This window comes from Phalaenopsis equestris, unplaced genomic scaffold (genome assembly GCF_001263595.1).
Source record: "Phalaenopsis equestris unplaced genomic scaffold, ASM126359v1 Scaffold000188, whole genome shotgun sequence".
NCBI classification, from domain to species: Eukaryota; Viridiplantae; Streptophyta; class Magnoliopsida; order Asparagales; family Orchidaceae; genus Phalaenopsis; species Phalaenopsis equestris.
The window spans coordinates 274,720-293,451 of record NW_018164630.1 but is presented as its reverse complement, the minus strand read 5'-3'; the positions used below and the strand labels follow the sequence as shown (position 1 = coordinate 293,451).

At 36.8% G+C, this 18,732-nt stretch overlaps 1 protein-coding gene across 1 annotated transcript in view; it reads left to right on the top strand.

Annotated features, from left to right (window-relative positions):
- LOC110022366 (U11/U12 small nuclear ribonucleoprotein 35 kDa protein) overlaps nucleotides 1-14,784 on the top strand; it is a 29,493-nt gene extending 14,709 nt beyond the window's left edge. Inside the window, exons 4-8 of the mRNA XM_020721257.1 lie at nucleotides 9,350-9,420; nucleotides 12,664-12,754; nucleotides 12,879-12,954; nucleotides 13,352-13,430; nucleotides 14,262-14,784. Of these exons, the coding sequence (XP_020576916.1) occupies nucleotides 9,350-9,420; nucleotides 12,664-12,754; nucleotides 12,879-12,954; nucleotides 13,352-13,430; nucleotides 14,262-14,609 (665 nt within the window). The 3' untranslated portion in view covers nucleotides 14,610-14,784. The remainder of the gene's footprint in view (nucleotides 1-9,349; nucleotides 9,421-12,663; nucleotides 12,755-12,878; nucleotides 12,955-13,351; nucleotides 13,431-14,261) is intronic.
- The last annotated feature ends 3,948 nt before the right edge of the window (nucleotides 14,785-18,732 follow it).

The following is an 18,732-nucleotide window of genomic DNA, read 5'->3' as shown; positions in this document are numbered from 1 at the left end:
TATATATATATATATATATATATGTTGATAAAAGACATGAATAAATTCGTAAGTTACAACCAGTCAATTACGACAATAAAATATCAGAGAAAATGTATGGCCGAAGCAAAGCACATGCGTCAGAATTGGAACAAAGACAAGTTTTTGTAACTTGGTAAGCAGAGAAATTTAATTGCATACCGTGAAGTCTGCTCGTGCCAAAGGAGGAAGGGGGAAGAAACCTACCTTTGCGAATGGGATGAAGCTTGCAGTTAGCTGGATAAAAAAAATGTGGGTTGGCCAGCTACCGGTGGAATATGTCGTCGAGGAAGATCGTGTGTTGAGAAGTAGAGAGCTCGCAAGGATTTCAGATGCAGAGAGGCAAGCAGGATCGGCCGCGAGTGTCGCGAGGGAGTGAGGCGCGATCAGGGCAGATAACCGAGCGGGGAAGAGTCTCGAGTTGGTGAGCTGAACGAATGAGGGTTTCTGTTACAGAGGAGGCGTTTGATCAAGAGGTGAGCAGAAGCTTCGGCTAGGGGTGCGATCGAATCGCAGTAGAGGAGCGAGTGAGCGGAGGAGGGCGTTCGGTCTTTTGGTCGTGAGGGAGGCGCAACCGGAGCGGGGGAGACGAACGGGATTGTTCGGTCGAGCGAGGAAAAGACGAGCAGGTGAGGGGCTCGCAGGCGCGGGGCTCGGCGCGGAAGAAGATGAACAGGAGCTCCGGAGAGGCAGAGGAGGGAATTTGATTTAGCACGAGTCTCCGTCGCAGAGAGGAGAAGCGAACGGGAGCTTCGATCTGGAGTTGCGATCGAGTCACAATGGAGAAGCGAGATCAAAAGGAGCAGGCATCGAGCAGGGTCGAGCGGAGCAGGTGTCGAACGAGGTTTCTATCGAGCAGGGGAAAGTCTTCAGTTGAGTGCGAGCAGGGAGGCCAGGGTCTCTGTCGAGCGAGATCGAGCAGAAGTAGGAGAAGGCGTTCGGGAAAGGCGAAGGAGGAAGATTAGCAGAGGAAGAAGGCGATCCTTCCTTTTAGAATTGGAGCGGGATCCGTTACTCTGGAAGCCATTGGAGGGGAAATAAATAATGTACAAATGCAGGGGAGGATTAATTGGAAATAATTAACACCTGGATAAATTTAATTAACATAGAATTTAAATAATCCATTTGAATTTTCAAATTTGAATTTCAAATTCAGGTGAGCTGGTGCCTAGCCCGTGTTCAGCCCGAGTCCACCCTGAATCGAACACGAGTCGAAACTGGGTTGAGCCCGGGCCCTCGCATCGCTAAAAAAGTGCATCGATATTCGTGTTAATCGCTCGCGCACGAAATCGCGCACGAAACCATAACAATGCGGGTGTCCTTTCTAGCTAAAGTCGACGTTCCGGACGCGTCGGCGCTGTCTGTTTCGTCATATGGGGTCGTCCGAACGAGTTTGCCGACGGGCGAGTCAATTTAAGCCAAAATCGTGTGGAGTGTGATGTATGCGCAAAATGCAGCATTATCGAGCGTTCGAGTCGCAAAGGGGTTCCCTAGGGGCTGCTCCTATTAATGTAGGAACTCGACTCGAGTTTCATGTGTCGATCCTAATGAACTCAACTGAATGTCGAGGATTTGGGACTGCCCATGCGAAACTCGAAGGAGTGACGAGGTGGCTTGAATTTTCTAAATGGTGTGGGTTCCGTACTAGTCCTCTAAGAGAGTCGAACAAGGGAAGCCTAGAGCTAGACCATAGGCTCTAAGGAGAGACAAAAAAAGACCTCATTTAGAAATGGGGTCAACACAATTCTCTAAAGCGCTTCTGATATGGGTGAGGGTATTGGCTCCCTCTCCTTCTGATATTAAATAAATTGCATCAGAAGATTCTTCATTTAAATCTACGGACAAAACGTCGTAGTCATCTGGTAATTCAAGATTATTTAATATGGCAACTCTTGTCATATTTCCCTTTTTACTGTGGCATTCCCTTGCAAAATGCCCTTCATCACCACATATGTAACATCTGCACTTTAACGATTTGGGCTTGTTTTTATTTTTAATAACACGGATATGAGAATCATGAGGTTTTCATTTATAATTCTTTGACCTGTGTAAGCCATATCTTTTATGTTCGTTGTAATAACCAGACACAGGAATTTTCTTGCAAATAGAGAGGTATTTGATTTCTCTTTGTACAACAGCTTTCTTACAAAGATCTGCAAGGTATTGATAAGTAAATCTTATTCTAGATAAAACACCAATAGTGTTACCTGAGTATTTCTTTTTGAAGACCTCTTCGATTTCATTGTCAATGATTTGAGGCATTTTCCGGAAGAATTTATCAGACAATTCTGCATTGATGTACATTCTCCCCGATTTTGCAGATAAGACTTTATAATCGTTCATGTACTCAAACATGTTCTTAATCTCAGAATATGCAAGTCTTTCAAGGTCAAGATAGGCTCTGTTTTGTTCATCTGTAGAGCTCTGATACGGATCTTCAAGCAGTATAATTCGCCTTATCTGTGACAAGACATTCTCAGGATCGTCAGCAATATTAATCAATGCTTCATATTCATCTTCGAACTCCATTCTCCATTGAATCCATATCTTCTTTTCCACTTCTCCGAGTAAATTTTCAATGAAGAGCACATTTGTTTTGTTATCAGCGAACTGTTTATCATTTACTAAATTGAGAGTAATAGATTCTCATCTGAAAATAGCATCATCATAAAGAGAAAAGTCATCTGGGAGTACAATGACTCCTTGTGAATTTTGAGCAGACAGCAGTGTCCACATATTTTGTTGAAATGAATTTTTTGAAGTCAGATGCTCGAGCCCTTAAATTTTGAAATGAGTTTGATGAGAAAGAAGGCTCGATTTGAGATCCAGTAGTGGCTGGGGGGTACATTACAGGATCCATCACTGGTTCGTTAGGAGGAAGATATGTGGAAGAAACAGAGGCATAAAGGTTGTCAGCCTTGGATGTCATTTTTCTGAGTCTAGGATAATCTAGATAAGCTAACTGATCTTCAATTGACGGATAACAAGTTTGGAGTATTTGTGGAGTTTTGGTTCATGATATGAATGATATGAAGGATAATCAAGATCAAAATTTTTAAAAAATTGTGGGTTCTCTCCACCACCTTCCGTGAATAAACTTTGTTCATTATTTAGTTTATTAATATATAAGAAAAGGGAGAAGGAGTCTTCCTTTCATCGTCGGATTCAGATTGATCCCAGATTGGATCATTATCACCATCATGATCATCATCATCATGATCTGTTTTATCCCAAACAGGGCCATCTTCATAGGCCATGAGGGCTAATTCCTCTTCAATTTCAAATCCTTCAATATCATTAGCAGAATGACGTGAGATCGGGGGTGGTGCTATAGTTGCATAATCAGAGAATGATAAGTGAATAGTTATGTTTATTCGTTGATGAGTTCTTAATATCTGAGGTACTTGTACTCCTGTGGAATCCGATGGTTTGAGGTTCTAATCTAGCCATTGCAACTGAGCAATTGAATGTTTTTGGTTTGGGATTGCTGTAATTTCGTGTGTAGCTAGATAATCAGCTATTCCGTTGATTATAACAAAATCTTGTATGGCTACTATTTGTAAGTCTGGCAGCAAGAGCTCGTGTAATGAGGAGGTTCGATTCTCCTCCCTACCAGTCTTGATATCCATGCGTAAGTACTACCAACTCTATATGATTTAAGAAATCATGAATTGATAAGAGCAAGTCAGGCGTGATATACACAAACTGAGTACCTTGAGATAGATCAACCTCCATTGTCCCAATAATTGAGACGTCAGATCTCCATCTGGTGTCTCGTAGAACGATTAATGTTATTGTTCCAGCATCTCTTCGATGTAATTCACACAATAATTAATCTCGGATGACTAAGTTGCATTCCTTCATTTATTAACCTTTGATAGGAATGTTGCCTGATGAACTCTATGTCTTATACTTATAGTTCACAGCATCCGATGTCTCATAGAACAAATTTATCTGTGTTCCTTCTACAGCAAAGATACGCTCTTTAGAATAATGCTGATAAACTCTATGTCTTATACTTGACCAGCCATCTTCATATAGTGTTTCAGCAGGTACTAAACTTGCGCGCTTCCTTTGAGAGATTTGAAATTGAGTTTCGGGATTTAATTGACTCTCAAGAGTCCTTTGATAAGATCGTCTCCTGGGAAGACGATGTTGAAGTTCGTATGTGATACAAGATCTCATACGGTAATCTCTGATTTGGTCTTCAGTATTGGAAGTTGAGGTAGAGGCAAGGTTAGTGTTTCATACAGACGGGTTATGGAGTAAGATAGTGGAGGTAGAGGTTCGGGAGGATGAAGAAGTCATTTTAGTGGTGTTTTTGCTTATCTCTTAAAAAGATAGTTTTAGGATTTTGATACACAAAAAGCTGGCTTTTAGGTTTAGAAGTTTTAGGTTGTGATATAGGTAAGATAATATTCCTTAATTTTTATCTAGAGTCAGTTATCTAATATGTAATTAACTATAGGGGCTTGCCCTTATAGGAAGCTTGTCTGAACTCAACTTAATATAAACCCTATTTAATCCTTCATATTAAATAGGGGAAATTGTCGGCAAATAAAATAGTTTCATAGACCAAATGAATGTCATATATTTCTTAGTTTATTTGATTGAGCTTCATCCTCAAGTCTTGTGTTTATCCTTTGGGATAGATACAGGGTTTGAGGTATAGTACTCTTTCATTTAAATTATGAAAAATATAGGGTCAGTTTGATTTCATATTTTTCTAAAACTTATATATATATATCTGTGTGTGTGTGTTTGTGTGTGTGTGTGTGTGTGTGTGTGATTGTTATTTCTGATTACATATTTCTGTCTTTGACATTTCTCCTTTCTGAGGGTTGTATCTGACGGTGAGAAGGTGTTCCAGCTATAACTTGTCTGAGGTGGTGATTATCTTCGCTTGTTCCATCCTTCCTGCTGCTGCTAGCCTCTCTAGGGCCTGTCGTTTCTGCCGCTAACCCCTCCAAGGCCTGTTTCGTCGGTCGCTAGCCCGTCCCGGTCCTATCTTGTTGCTGCTAGCCCCTCCTGGTCCTGTCTTGTTGCCACTAGCCCTTTCAGAGCCTATCTTTGCTGCCTCCAACCCCTCTAGGGTTTTTTCCGGCTATTGTCCAGGTCACAGCTGCCCCTTCCTGCTGCTATCTAGCCCACAGCCACCCCTTCCTGCTGCTGTCTAGTTCGCTGCCACCTTTCTTGCTTTCACCTACACCACAGCCACCTGCTGCCAGCCTCCTCCCAGCAGTCCCCCATCACTTCTATTGCCTCCAATGTCTTAGCCAACTGCCGCCTGACACCTTGCAACACTGTCACAGCTCTCTTCCTTTCCTTCCGAGCCTGCCGCTCTTCTCTAAAGGGTCGCTTATATGTTTTGTATTGTTTTCTTGCTTATTTTGTAGAGTTGTTGTTTGCACCTGCCATTTTTATGTTTATGTTATTTTATGTTTGAGGATTTGTCGTTGTAACTTTTGAATTCAGCTATAAAATTTGTCGTTCGGTCATGATTGATGTTAACTTTGGTATCACAAATGGATCTCTAATAAAAAAGGCAACTTTTGCATGAAGGGGCTCAAAAGGCTAAAACAGTGGATATAAAATTAGATTTAGGGCTAGAGGGGGATTTATTCATTTTGGTTTAGATTTTACCACAATTTATTTCTTATACTTGCTTTCAGTTACTGTTTTCAAAATCTAAATTTTGTTATTTATTAAACACATGTTTGTTTTATTTGAATTGGCACACGACAAGTGTATCCGACATGTGTTGGACATATGTTGCATGCTCAGAGAATGCTAATGTGTCATAGTTAATCAAATTCCTTTTCATAGTAGAATAAATTTGCTTCAGTATTCTAAACCAATAAGTAGATTCTAAACATTTGGCATATAAAAAAAAAGAATACTCAATAGGTGCGCTATTTTTTTAACTAAGCTCATTGTCCTAGCTTAAGCAAATTGGTTGCCCAATGTGGCTAGATGTTTTGGATAAAGCCAATTAGCTATTCACTTATAAGGCCAGCTTCCAGACCGCACAACGTGCATAGCTTTTTAGCTAAATTTCAATGATTTAATCTGGACTTAATTTATTTACCAAGTATGTTGTGAGACAATTCAGAGAATTGTATTGATCACTCTTTTTCAATTATAATTAAGATGTGGCTAAACAAAAGTTGTTCATTGAGAAAATACAGGAAACATATATACGAAAGATAACATATAATTGAAATATAGAGTCGCTTCAAATGATTGACTAATCAGCTTTTCGGATATGGGAATTAATTTGAGCTGTTATCATAACGAGCTACTTTCGAAATAAGCATTCTAGTTTATTTTAATATCAATTCCAACTCATATATGGCAATTAATTCTTTAGAGATCAATCAAAATTGGACAGCGTGCATGCCTTGCCGATGCTCTCTCACATCTTGGTGAATATGTATCTTCCATTTTCAGTTTAATAATAATCTCTTAAAATTATACATTGTTGAGTCTCCTTGTGAGGCTTCTGTCAATCTCTTCCTTTCCTTCCGAGCCTGCCGCTCTTCTCTAAAGGGTCGCTTATATGTTTTGTATTGTTTTCTTGCTTATTTTGTAGAGTTGTTGTTTGCACCTGCCGTTTTTATGTTTATGTTGTTTTATGTTTGAGGATTTGTCGTTGTAACTTTTGAATTCAGCTATAAAATTTGTCGTTCGGTAATGGTTTATGTTAACTTTGGTGCTTGTTCCATCCTTCCTGCTGCTACTAGCCTCTCTAGGGCCCGTCGTTTCTGCCGCTAACCCCTCCAAGGCTGTTTCGTCGGCCGCTAGCCCCTCCCGGTCCTATCTTGTTGCTGCTAGCCCCTCCTGGTCCTGTCTTGTTGCCACTAGCCCTTTCAGAGCCTATCTTTGCTGCCTCCAACCCCTCTAGGGTTTTTTCCGGCTATTGTCCAGGTCACAGCTGCCCCTTCCTGCTGCTATCTAGCCCACAGCCACCCCTTCCTGCTGCTGTCTAGTTCGCTGCCACCTTTCTTGCTTTCACCTACACCACAGCCACCTGCTGCCAGCCTCCTCCCAGCAGTCCCCCATCACTTCTATTGCCTCCAATGTCTTAGCCAACTGCCGCCTGACACCTTGCAACACTGTCACAGCTCTCTTCCTTTCCTTCCGAGCCTGCCGCTCTTCTCTAAAGGGTCGCTTATATGTTTTGTATTGTTTTCTTGCTTATTTTGTAGAGTTGTTGTTTGCACCTGCCATTTTTATGTTTATGTTATTTTATGTTTGAGGATTTGTCGTTGTAACTTTTGAATTCAGCTATAAAATTTGTCGTTCGGTCATGATTGATGTTAACTTTGGTATCACAAATGGATCTCTAATAAAAAAGGCAACTTTTGCATGAAGGGGCTCAAAAGGCTAAAACAGTGGATATAAAATTAGATTTAGGGCTAGAGGGGGATTTATTCATTTTGGTTTAGATTTTACCACAATTTATTTTTTATACTTGCTTTCAGTTAATGTTTTCAAAATCTAAATTTTGTTATTTATTAAACACATGTTTGTTTTATTTGAATTGGCACACGACAAGTGTATCCGACATGTGTTGGACATATGTTGCATGCTCAGAGAATGCTAATGTGTCATAGTTAATCAAATTCCTTTTCATAGTAGAATAAATTTGCTTCAGTATTCTAAACCAATAAGTAGATTCTAAACATTTGGCATATAAAAAAAAAGAATACTCAATAGGTGCGCTATTTTTTTAACTAAGCTCATTGTCCTAGCTTAAGCAAATTGGTTGCCCAATGTGGCTAGATGTTTTGGATAAAGCCAATTAGCTATTCACTTATAAGGCCAGCTTCCAGACCGCACAACGTGCATAGCTTTTTAGCTAAATTTCAATGATTTAATCTGGACTTAATTTATTTACCAAGTATGTTGTGAGACAATTCAGAGAATTGTATTGATCACTCTTTTTCAATTATAATTAAGATGTGGCTAAACAAAAGTTGTTCATTGAGAAAATACAGGAAACATATATACGAAAGATAACATATAATTGAAATATAGAGTCGCTTCAAATGATTGACTAATCAGCTTTTCGGATATGGGAATTAATTTGAGCTGTTATCAAGCATTCTAGTTTATTTTAATATCAATTCCAACTCCTATATGGTAATTAATTCTTTATAGATCAATCAAAATTGGACGGCATGCATGCCTTGCCGATGCTCTCTCACATCTCGGTGAATATGTATCTTCCATTTTCAGTTTAATAGTAACTCTTAAAATTATACATTGTTGAGTCTCCTTGTGAAGGCTTCTGTCAGTTGTTTTTCATAGAAAAATATGACATACCAATTAGATTATTATTTATTTTTCTTAAATGAGATATCTATATCTCAACATGCTTCATTTTTAATGTTGCATGGGATTTTGATCAATATTTATTGTTATTAGATTTAAACAACAAATCGTCATTGCTTTTCTCACTCAATTTTCAAATCCTCACGGAGAATTTTCATCAATAGTAATTCATACATCCTTTTTCCCTTTACTTTGAATTATGCTTCTACATTGGTGAAACCCCAAGAGAATTGTATTGATCTCACTTGATTCTAATTACAGGTAACAACAATCTTATACTAGCTTTACATATTGAAAAAAATGAAACACATGAGAAAGGAAATCTATCATTGAGAATAAAGTCCTTAATCAATAATTTTAAGATCCATAAATTAATTTGAGTTACTGTTATAGGTCCCTCCATTCTCTCTGAATGGTCAATGCTAGATGGTTTTTACTCCAGCACCTGCACCAACATTCTTTTCTCACATGTTCAGTCTAATATCGGACAACAAGCATTACTTCCGACAGTAAATTCATTGTTTTAGAAAATTTATTTTCTAATTTCTACCCAAACGAGTTAATAACCAATTGTTTGGAGATCTTGTTGGACCATTTTAAACATACTAAATTTATTTTTGGTAAGTTCAGGGTAAGATTTCTGAATATTTTTTGGCATAGTTTTGACTTTGATACCACTAAGTATCGAGAACACTGAGTCTGGTGTTGTTTCAAATTTTAAGGTTTTTTGCTTGTTTTGATTGAGAAAAATTGAAGGATATGAAATAAATCTCGATAATTAATGGTTTGATTATGAATCATTGACCGTTAGTATATAAGCCTTTTAACTCCTTTTTCATAAATTTAGCATCCAACCACATCCTAAGTTACTTCATGCAGCTGTGTGTATGCCTTTATGCTGCCTGCGCCAAAATTTTTGTGTTTATTATATTTTGCCAACTTCTTTTGTTGGATTGAACTGACATATATTTGTATCATTGATTGCTATTTGTAGTCACTGGTGCCTCTCGTGGATACGCGTTTGTTGAATTTGAAACTGAAAGAGAGATGCGACATGCCTACATGGTTTAATTTTCTATTCCCAGAACTTAGCCTTTTTTTCTCAATTTTTGTGCAACTCAGCTATATGCTTTTCAAATGTTACATTTAAAACTTTCAATATTATGCAATTGTCTAGGTGTGTCCTCTTAGTACTTTTTGCTGTAAACATAGATATTTTTCATTAAAGGAGTCGCAAAGTGCTTCGTATCGAGATATTAAATTGCATTGATATTCTTGTGATTGTAGATCTATTCTTTGCATTTTATGTTTTGTGAAATGAAATCTGTCCCTTGATTTCAGTTTTAGTGCTCTATTAAAATTTGGAAAATTTACATACATACCACTCAATTGCTTTGTAATTACATATCTAAACACTTCAGCTTCAATTTTTACATACATCCTTATGCGCCTTATGCATGAAAAAGTGTATTTCACTTTTTAAAAGTTAAAATGGTGATATTTTTTATGTGATATGAAAGATTTGGGTGGTATAAATGTAAAAAAGCAAAGTTTAGGTGTTGGGTATGTAACTACATGGGAATTGGATGATATGTTTGTAACCTTAAAATTTTACTTCACGTTTAAGTCTTCTTCCTTTTGATGTTACCATTTCTGGTTGGCTTGTAATCAACCTTTTCGTAGTGTATTATGTTTGTAGACGCTTGATAACATCCAGGTATAAGTTTAGCGCACATAAGTTTTGGCATGAAGAAGAGGCAATAGTTTGTTTAGCAGATGCAAACATGTATACAAAATAATAGATAGACTATTTCACTTTGAATGCCTTTTGATTTAGGTCCATTGTTATTCATTCACTCTAAATGGCATGATTTGGATATGCTCTTATGGCATGCTAGCCAGCTATTTTTCTTACTTCTATGGTCTCTAAATGATATTGGAGTTGACCCAAACCACAATAAAATAAATAAATATTATTACCGAAAATAAATAGGCGGTTACAATCAACACAATTGAAAGGGAAAATACAACAACGATACCTGAAAATCTGAAATAGCAACAGACGCAACGCAAATAATCAAATTAGGGTGTGTAACAGACCTACACCTCTAGGCACCAACAAGAATAATGTCTCCACTTCCCCTACCAAAAGCTCCAGCGTGAACTGTTCTTATTTTAATTCAGCTACAGTTTATCATGGTATCAGAACACTAGGCGATCCAGGGTATCTTCCATATGCTCTAAACTTCCCTGATCTTCCCTCTTTTACATTTTTCATTGACCATGTCGGCAACGCTCTCTCAAATAACTCAAGAAGATACAGATGAGTCATTGGACAGAGCTGTAATCCCTATTCGCTCATCTCTAAAATTTTTTATGTCCAACATCAAAAACATAACCGACGTCCAATTAACCGCAGAAAACTATGCAACCTGGAAATCTCAAATCTACAAGCTCTTCAAAGCCAATGGATTTGAAGACTTTTTTTATGGAACCGCCATTTGCCTCGCATTCCATAACCATGACTCCAATGACCAACTCATTCCCAACCCTCTCTTTCTTCGGTGACAACTCATAGATGAAATTTATCTTCGGCAATCTACTTCACTATATCTGAAACAATCTTACCCTACTTCTTAATCTTGAATCCACCAATGACACTTGGAAAACAGTTCAATGTCGCTTGCAATCTATCAACTGATCCCGTGTAATCCAACTCCAACTCTGAAATGAACTTCATCACATCTCCATGAAAAATTAAACCATGTCTCAATACCTATTGACCAACAAAACCCTCGTCAAAAATATCGCTGCAGCCGAAGGCTTTTTGTCAGGCATAGGGTAAATAGGAGTGGACCTCACAACTCGAGGGGGGAAGACGAATGCCGGCGGCTAGCCTAACAGAAATCTGAGCCAGAATTGCCTAAAAATACAAAAACAACATATTTATAGACATAGGATAAATAGGAGTGGACCCCATGGCTCCCAATAGGAGGAAATTCACTTAAAAGGAATGGTTGACCAGCCCTCCTGGACCGGTCCAAGGGGCTCATAGTAGTTCCCGGTACTGCAGCTTACTGTAGCTTACTACATAAAGCACATTATTCTGCCGGTGTCTTGAGATGATATATGGAACTTTGTTTCTATTAATCACTCCTATAATCGTAATTTTGCTTATTCATTATCATTAATTGGGAGAGCAATACAAACTGTTTTGAGCTAGTTATTCATTCAGCCTTTACTTGTTTACTTAATATTGATAACGAATTTTTTTGTTTGTTTCTCTTCAATAAAGGAAGAATATGGTGATCCAAACTATTATTGGTGCAATTATATAATTTAGATTGAGTTATATGTTTATCTTATGAAAAATACAAAGGCGATGCAGTCTAGGATCATAATTAAACGACTCATTATAATGACCCATGACACATTATGTGAGGTTTTGCACATTTAAAATGCCATTTTTTTAAGCAAAGTTTGACAATTGTATAAAATCCACAAAGTGTAAGCTGCCAAGACCATTGTTTTTAGATTCCATTTTGAAAGGATCAGCTTCTCTAAAATATATTTTGTTAATCTGTAAGTTTGATATTTATGATAGTTGTGATAGTTCACTTCAGGATGATGGAGCTGAGTTTCTGACATATGACAACTTTCAAACGAGAATGCGGTGATCAGCAGATTAAAATCAGTTTATACTGCACAACATACGCAACTTTTACTTCCACATGCAATTGCACCATAATTTACAAGGAATATATAGATGTTTTAGCAGGCTTTAATTTTATGTCAGACTCCAGGGAAACTTTAATATGTGAAATTAGATAATCTAAATTGAATTTTATCCATCACCTTATTCCTCCCATGAAAGTAGTTAGGGTTTATTTGGGACAGCTTTTTGTCTGTTTTGCTTTTCAGGCCACCACCATAATTTTGTTTGGGAAATTCCTTTCTTGCTGCTTTTTAGATATATATGTTATAAAAAAATTGTTCTTTTCAATTAGAGTTGTTTAAGTGCGGTGATTGCCAGAAAGCTGTGATATAACTTTTTGAAAATAAAATAAATTTATGATAACCACCGCAGCTTTTTGAAAAACAGTTTATTTTGCAGCAGTTTCACAACTGTTTCTTCAAACAACTACAACTGCCCCAAACAGATCATATTATTCTCTCTTTCCAAGGATTGTTGTTAAAGAGAAATGTAGATAATTTTATAGTACTTGTCAGTTTCATATCGAAAAATATTCAGTTAACAAGTTTTGCAATTTTCAAGCTGTCATTTTGAACCTTTCTTCTTATCTGCAGGAAGCACATCATTCATTCATTGATGACACTGAAGTGATTGTAGATTATAACAGGCAGCTACTTATGCCTGGATGGATTCCAAGGAGATTAGGTCCGTGGAATAATTTACGTTACTTATCCTCATTTCTCCTTTCCATAACTCATTCCTAATTCTACAGAGAACGATTTTGCATGGTAACAAATTTTAGAGATTTCCCATCTTTCCAATTTATCAGGTGGGGGACTTGGAGGAAAGAAGGAGTCTGGTCAACTCCGCTTTGGAGGTCGAGAGAGGCCATTTCGAGCCCCTTTGTATGATCTCCCACCACTCTTTTCTCTCCCTTCAAATTTTTGTAAGAACTCTTTTTTTTAGTTGGAGAGAGAGACTCAGTGCTTCTCTTTGCATATCTTTCTCCTCCAAAAAAATAAAATGTACTGGCCAAGATCTAAGAAGGGAAAAGTAACTAATGTAAAATGTAGCTCAATTTTGTATTTTATCTTCTTAAAATCTTAGCTATTCAATATGTTAATGGAGGATGAACCATATGTAAGGAGAGAAGAGTCTGCCATTCTAAGAGGATTATTCTCTCTCTCTCTCTCTCTCTCTCTCTGCCTCTCTCTTATACAAGAGAGAAGAAGAGAAAATTTTTTTGGCATAGTTTTATGGAATGAGTGGATGCTTGCATTTCTCAGGCTTTTGATTATGTAGGCGTCCAATCCCATATGATGATTTGAAAAGGCTTGGCATTCCGCCGCCTCCTGAAGGGCGGTTCTTATCTCGCTTCCATGTATGTTGCTCCGTTTGGCTTTGTTCATAATCAATTTGGTGGTATCAAAATTACATGCTTACTTTTCTTGAGACAGTTTTTTTTTGGGCTCCAATAAATTTGATATGGATTCCTCTCTTTTATTGAAGGAAAGAATTAACTATCCTTGCAAAAATTAAGTACTGAAAACATGCACCAACTTTTTTTGAGTAGTTTAATTTAAGCAATTTGGATCAGTTTTTGCATCTCTTCATTTTAAAGTTACCCATATGTGTATGTCCACCAAGTTCTATAGGGACAAGTTGGTTTAGGTGATTTATTATGTAAAATGGAATGTAATATAGATGTACCATTAGAAGGGTAGATAGAATAAATGTGGAAGTCAAATAAAGGAACATTATGAATATGTTTTTAGCTAAAAGCTTTGCTTAAAATAGAGTTAGCCTCTTGTTTTTCAACAGTCGGCATGAATGAATGGAAAATGATCTATAAAACCAAACTTTTAGTCAGATAATTATAGAGTGAATTGTCAAAATAACCCCTCGACTATTTTCATGGTGCCAGTTTGTCCCCGAGTCTATAAAAGTGTCAAATTGTCTCGAGTCTCTTTAAATTAGAGCTGAAATGGTCCTTCTCAGCTTATATTAAATGAGTTTAGGTACTAAATTGATCATTTTATAGACTTTGGGACTTAAATGACCCTCTGCCAAGAGTAAGGAGACTATTTTGACACTTTTCTCGATAGTTATAACTTTGATGATGAAAAGTGGATCAATTCGTAATGGTTGTTTGAAGCGTACTGTAACGTTTCTGTTGTAAATTACTCCTCATTTATCTCTTTCTTTATGCCAGATTCCATCACCCCCAAGGAGCAGCAATCACTTGGAAAGGGAAGATTCACCTATCAGGCATAGGACATTTGGGGATAGGGAAGATACTCCCCCAAGGAGAAGCAGTGCAGCTGCGACATATCGAGAAGATTCGGAATTGAGATACCGTAGGTCTGAGGAAAGGAAGGAGATTCCAACTAAGTTGAAGAACACCAGAGAATCTCCGCGTCGGCGCCGGAGATTCATTGACGAAGACTCCACAAGGAGAAAAGGAAGAAGAAGCCCATCTGATGGAGCCGAGTTTTTGCACGAGCTTCATAGGGATTATACCGAAAGGTCACATCGGCACAAGAAGAGGTCACCAAGTTGATTGTTCAAACTATTTGTTTGATTCTAAAATTTGGTTTTCTTTCATGAGCATTTTCTTAATGTTTTATGTAGTCATTTGAAACTTTAATGTATAAATATGAATGATGTTAATGCATATGAATGTGAAATTTCATGAACTCCAACACGCTATGAATCATTGTTGGTTATTTGACATTCTAATTGTTAATGTAAACAATGACATTGTGGTGGCTAATGCATTGTTTCTTATGGAACAGAGCTGCACTTATCATGAAAGCTTCTCATTTTATCAGTAGTTGAGACTAGCACTGCATTGAGGGAATTGTTCTCATTTTACTAGTGAAAACGACCAGAAAAACATGAACATTTACATTCATAGCACATAATACTCGTGTATTTATACATTTATATTACATTCATAGTACATAAATATTTATCATTATATCAAAAATATCACTACAAATATTTAAAAGTGAAATACACTTTCACATTGCACAAGTCTATAGCACAAAGGGTTATAATTATAATTATGAAAATTTAGGTATTAGATACTTAAATACAGAAGAACTGTGTGATATTAGGGGTGTAAACAAGCCGAACACGAGCAAGCCCAAGCTCAGTTTGTGTTTATTTAGATACTTAAATACAGAAGAACTGTGTGATATTAAGGGTGTAACCAAGCCGAACACGAGCAAGCTCAGGCTCAGTTCGTGTTTGACTCATTAAAAAATATCATTATTCATGTTCGGCTTGTTTATATTTTGAACACAAAAAGTGTGTTCGTGATTGTCTCGTTTGCTTAGTAAGTCGAACATGAGCTGCTCGAATCATTTTGATAACCCTAATCACGCAGTCATGGGATGTTAAGTGTTAGGATAATATTTTAACCTTATTATTTATATTCAAATATCGTTCAAATACAATTTACTATATTTTTATTCTATTTTTTAATTAATAATTTTAATTGATTATAAATCTTTATAGCTTTGTAGTCAATTAATTTTTTTTTTAAATTCTACTCATCAATATATAGATATATATATATATATAATGAATTAATTAATAAGTTGTAGTTCGAGCTGAACATGAACGAACAAATCTTATTTCATGTTCAGCTCATTTATATATCGAGCACAGAAAACGCGTTCATGTCCGGCTCGTTAACTTAGCGAACGAATCAAACACAAGCTTCTTAACAAACCAAACACGAGCTATTCGTGAACAACGAGCCATTTTAACAGCCTTAGATACATATATAAATTTCTCATGAACATCATATTTAATGGTTATAACTACCGTAGTAGAGTCCATCAAAACTATAGTCAGAGGTTATAACCATCAAAGTTAGCTATAACAATTTATTTTACACAATAAAAAAAAAATTAACCAAATATTAATTTTCTTAAAAAAAAAACTATTTTTAACAAATAAATTAAATTAATTTAAAAAATATATAATATATTTATATTATATTCGATATAATTGCCGGCCTCTAGCTGTCGGTTGTGGTGCTCTCGCATTAAATTTAGGGGAGCATTGAGCAGCAATCTTCCCTTCACCTAATTGTTCCCTCTATTATATGCATTCTAATGATTATGGACAAAGTGGGCCTAATTTGGGTCCAAAAGAATTTCATCAAAATTTGATTCGACCGAACTTCGTATGAACAATCTATGATTGCATGTATGTAATCATTCGAACATATTTTATTTATTTATTTTTTATTTTATCAAAAATAATAAAATAATGCACTTCATGTTGTATTTTATAAGGTTGGAAAATTCAATATATTGTCATAAATCATGACATAATTATACACTTTTAGATTATAAGAGATTTTTAAATAAAATAAAAAATTACACAATAAAATCATAAAGGATCATATGGTGAATCGAAAAACAAGATAAAATTTGAATGAATTTTGAAGAAATGTTTTTTTTTTCTTTTTTTTCAAGGTATATAAATAACTAAACAAAATAAGAATTACATTTATGTGAGTGATAAGTTTTTATGGAGGAATGCATTAATTATTATTAAAAAAAAATTATCATTTTCCTTATGATAAATATGATATCAAACTATTTATTTAAGTAGATTACAAAATTATGTGTGTGTGTGAATCTCGAGAAAATCTAACGGTCCAGATTAAAAAATTCATGACGATGATCCTCTGATGAATTACAAAGAATCATGAATCTTATCAACTGAAGGCCGTCAGCCAATTGATAGCCAACCGACGGAAGGATCGACAATCGGCTAGAGGCTATTCTAATGACCCAAACCTAGGCCAACAAGAGACAGACATTCATGCCAACAACCGAACAAAGGTCTAAACCTCCAACAATCTCACAAGTACCAACGTGAAGCTCTTTCAATAAATGCCCTGAAGATCTCTAAAAGATCTCCACGGAACAATGATCAGACAAGCAAATTGGTCGCTTTAATGTTGACCGATTACCACACTCAAGAACCGACCAACTTCCCCAAACAAAGGTCAGTCGGTACCCCGACAAAAGGCCGACCGAAATCAACTTAGTTGACCGACCCGAGGACCTGCCTGCCAAAAGATTCAGGCACACTAAAAAGTGCCAAAATCGGTTATGAATACTAAAAGATGCAAAAAGTACCATAACAATTTGTGACGCCCTTATTAAAGCTGAGTTAAACATGTAATTTTATATTTTATCTCTCTATCTCCTATAAATAAGAGAACCATAACATATATTAAGGGTTTTTAGCTCCTCTTCTTTAGAATCATCTTCTAAATGGAAAACTCACTCCCCTTATCTCTTGTAACCGTCACTTTCAATATAAAAAATGAGTCACAGAGTCCGGGAATACCTTATTCACCCCTACGGGACAAGTCTATGTTTATTCTCTTCTTCTCTCTCCCTCTTTGTCTGTCTCTACCTCTACCTCACGGTTCCTACAACTCCAATTCTTGAGCACTCATCACAGGAGAAATTTAAATTAAACATCCTAAAAGATGCGATGAGCGTGGAACATGCTACCGACAAGAAGAGAAGTAACACCAATGAAAAGAAATACAACTCAGAGACGCTCCTAACAGGGAGCACACCAAGGAATTCATGCATCAACATATTTGGAGCCGAAAAATCTATTTAAGTGTTTTCTTAAAGGATTGGAAAAGAGGCGAGAGCCACAAAATGAACGACCAACTCCCAACGGTCGGAAAACAATCTCGAAGAAGGCCAACCGACTATATCGGACAATATTCAATCGATTTAGTGAGGCTGTCACCATGCTTAGTGAAAAGAGGGGGTATCATTTCAAAAGTTATCATTTATGTTTTGCTACATAAATCTTTGTTTTTTTTTAATGTTTGCTAAGATCTGAATAACACTCAAGAAACTCAAATCCAAGTAGCAATGCCGACATCAACCTCAAAGAGGTCTGGTAGGCAAAATAGCCCACACGCTTCTACATCATAAATCTTGATCTCCAAATCAGGATAGGATAAAGCCTTGGAGATTGTTCTCTACTCAGCAACGACATGCTCGGTTAAGGGTGCGACGCAAATCACCCCAGCAGCTAGTGTCAAAAGTTAGTTGATCGAGGCGACAATCCAGCCAAATAACTGAGAACTTGAAAAGTGCAAGATGCGAGCTAGGCACCAATATCACAAAATAAATTGAAAATAACACCATAGACATCCGATTAGAAGAAAGTATTAAAGAAGACCAGTGTCCTAATACAAAATCTGACCCTCAACGCCAAGTATCAAAAAGTCTGCCTGAAAGCTCAATGTGGACAAAACCCTGGAGGTCATCTCTATCCATTAGCAACAAGCTCTGCGAACAGTACGACACAAATTAACCCAACAACAATTCTCATCAGTTACCCGACCGAGGGACCAATCCACAAAGCCCGGGAATAATATATATAATGGATTGCAAAACCCTAGAATGTCTCAATTTGCCCCTACGGGCACTCTCTCCTCCTCTCCCCCTCCTCTCTCTCTCTCTCTCTCTCTCTCTCTCTCTTCGATCATTGGACATGCCTCCCATGACAAATATGAATTCAACATAAATATTTAACTTAAAATAATAATTAATATTACCCTATTATCTGACGTTTATCCAAATCATTAGAAGTGTATATATATATATATATATATATATATA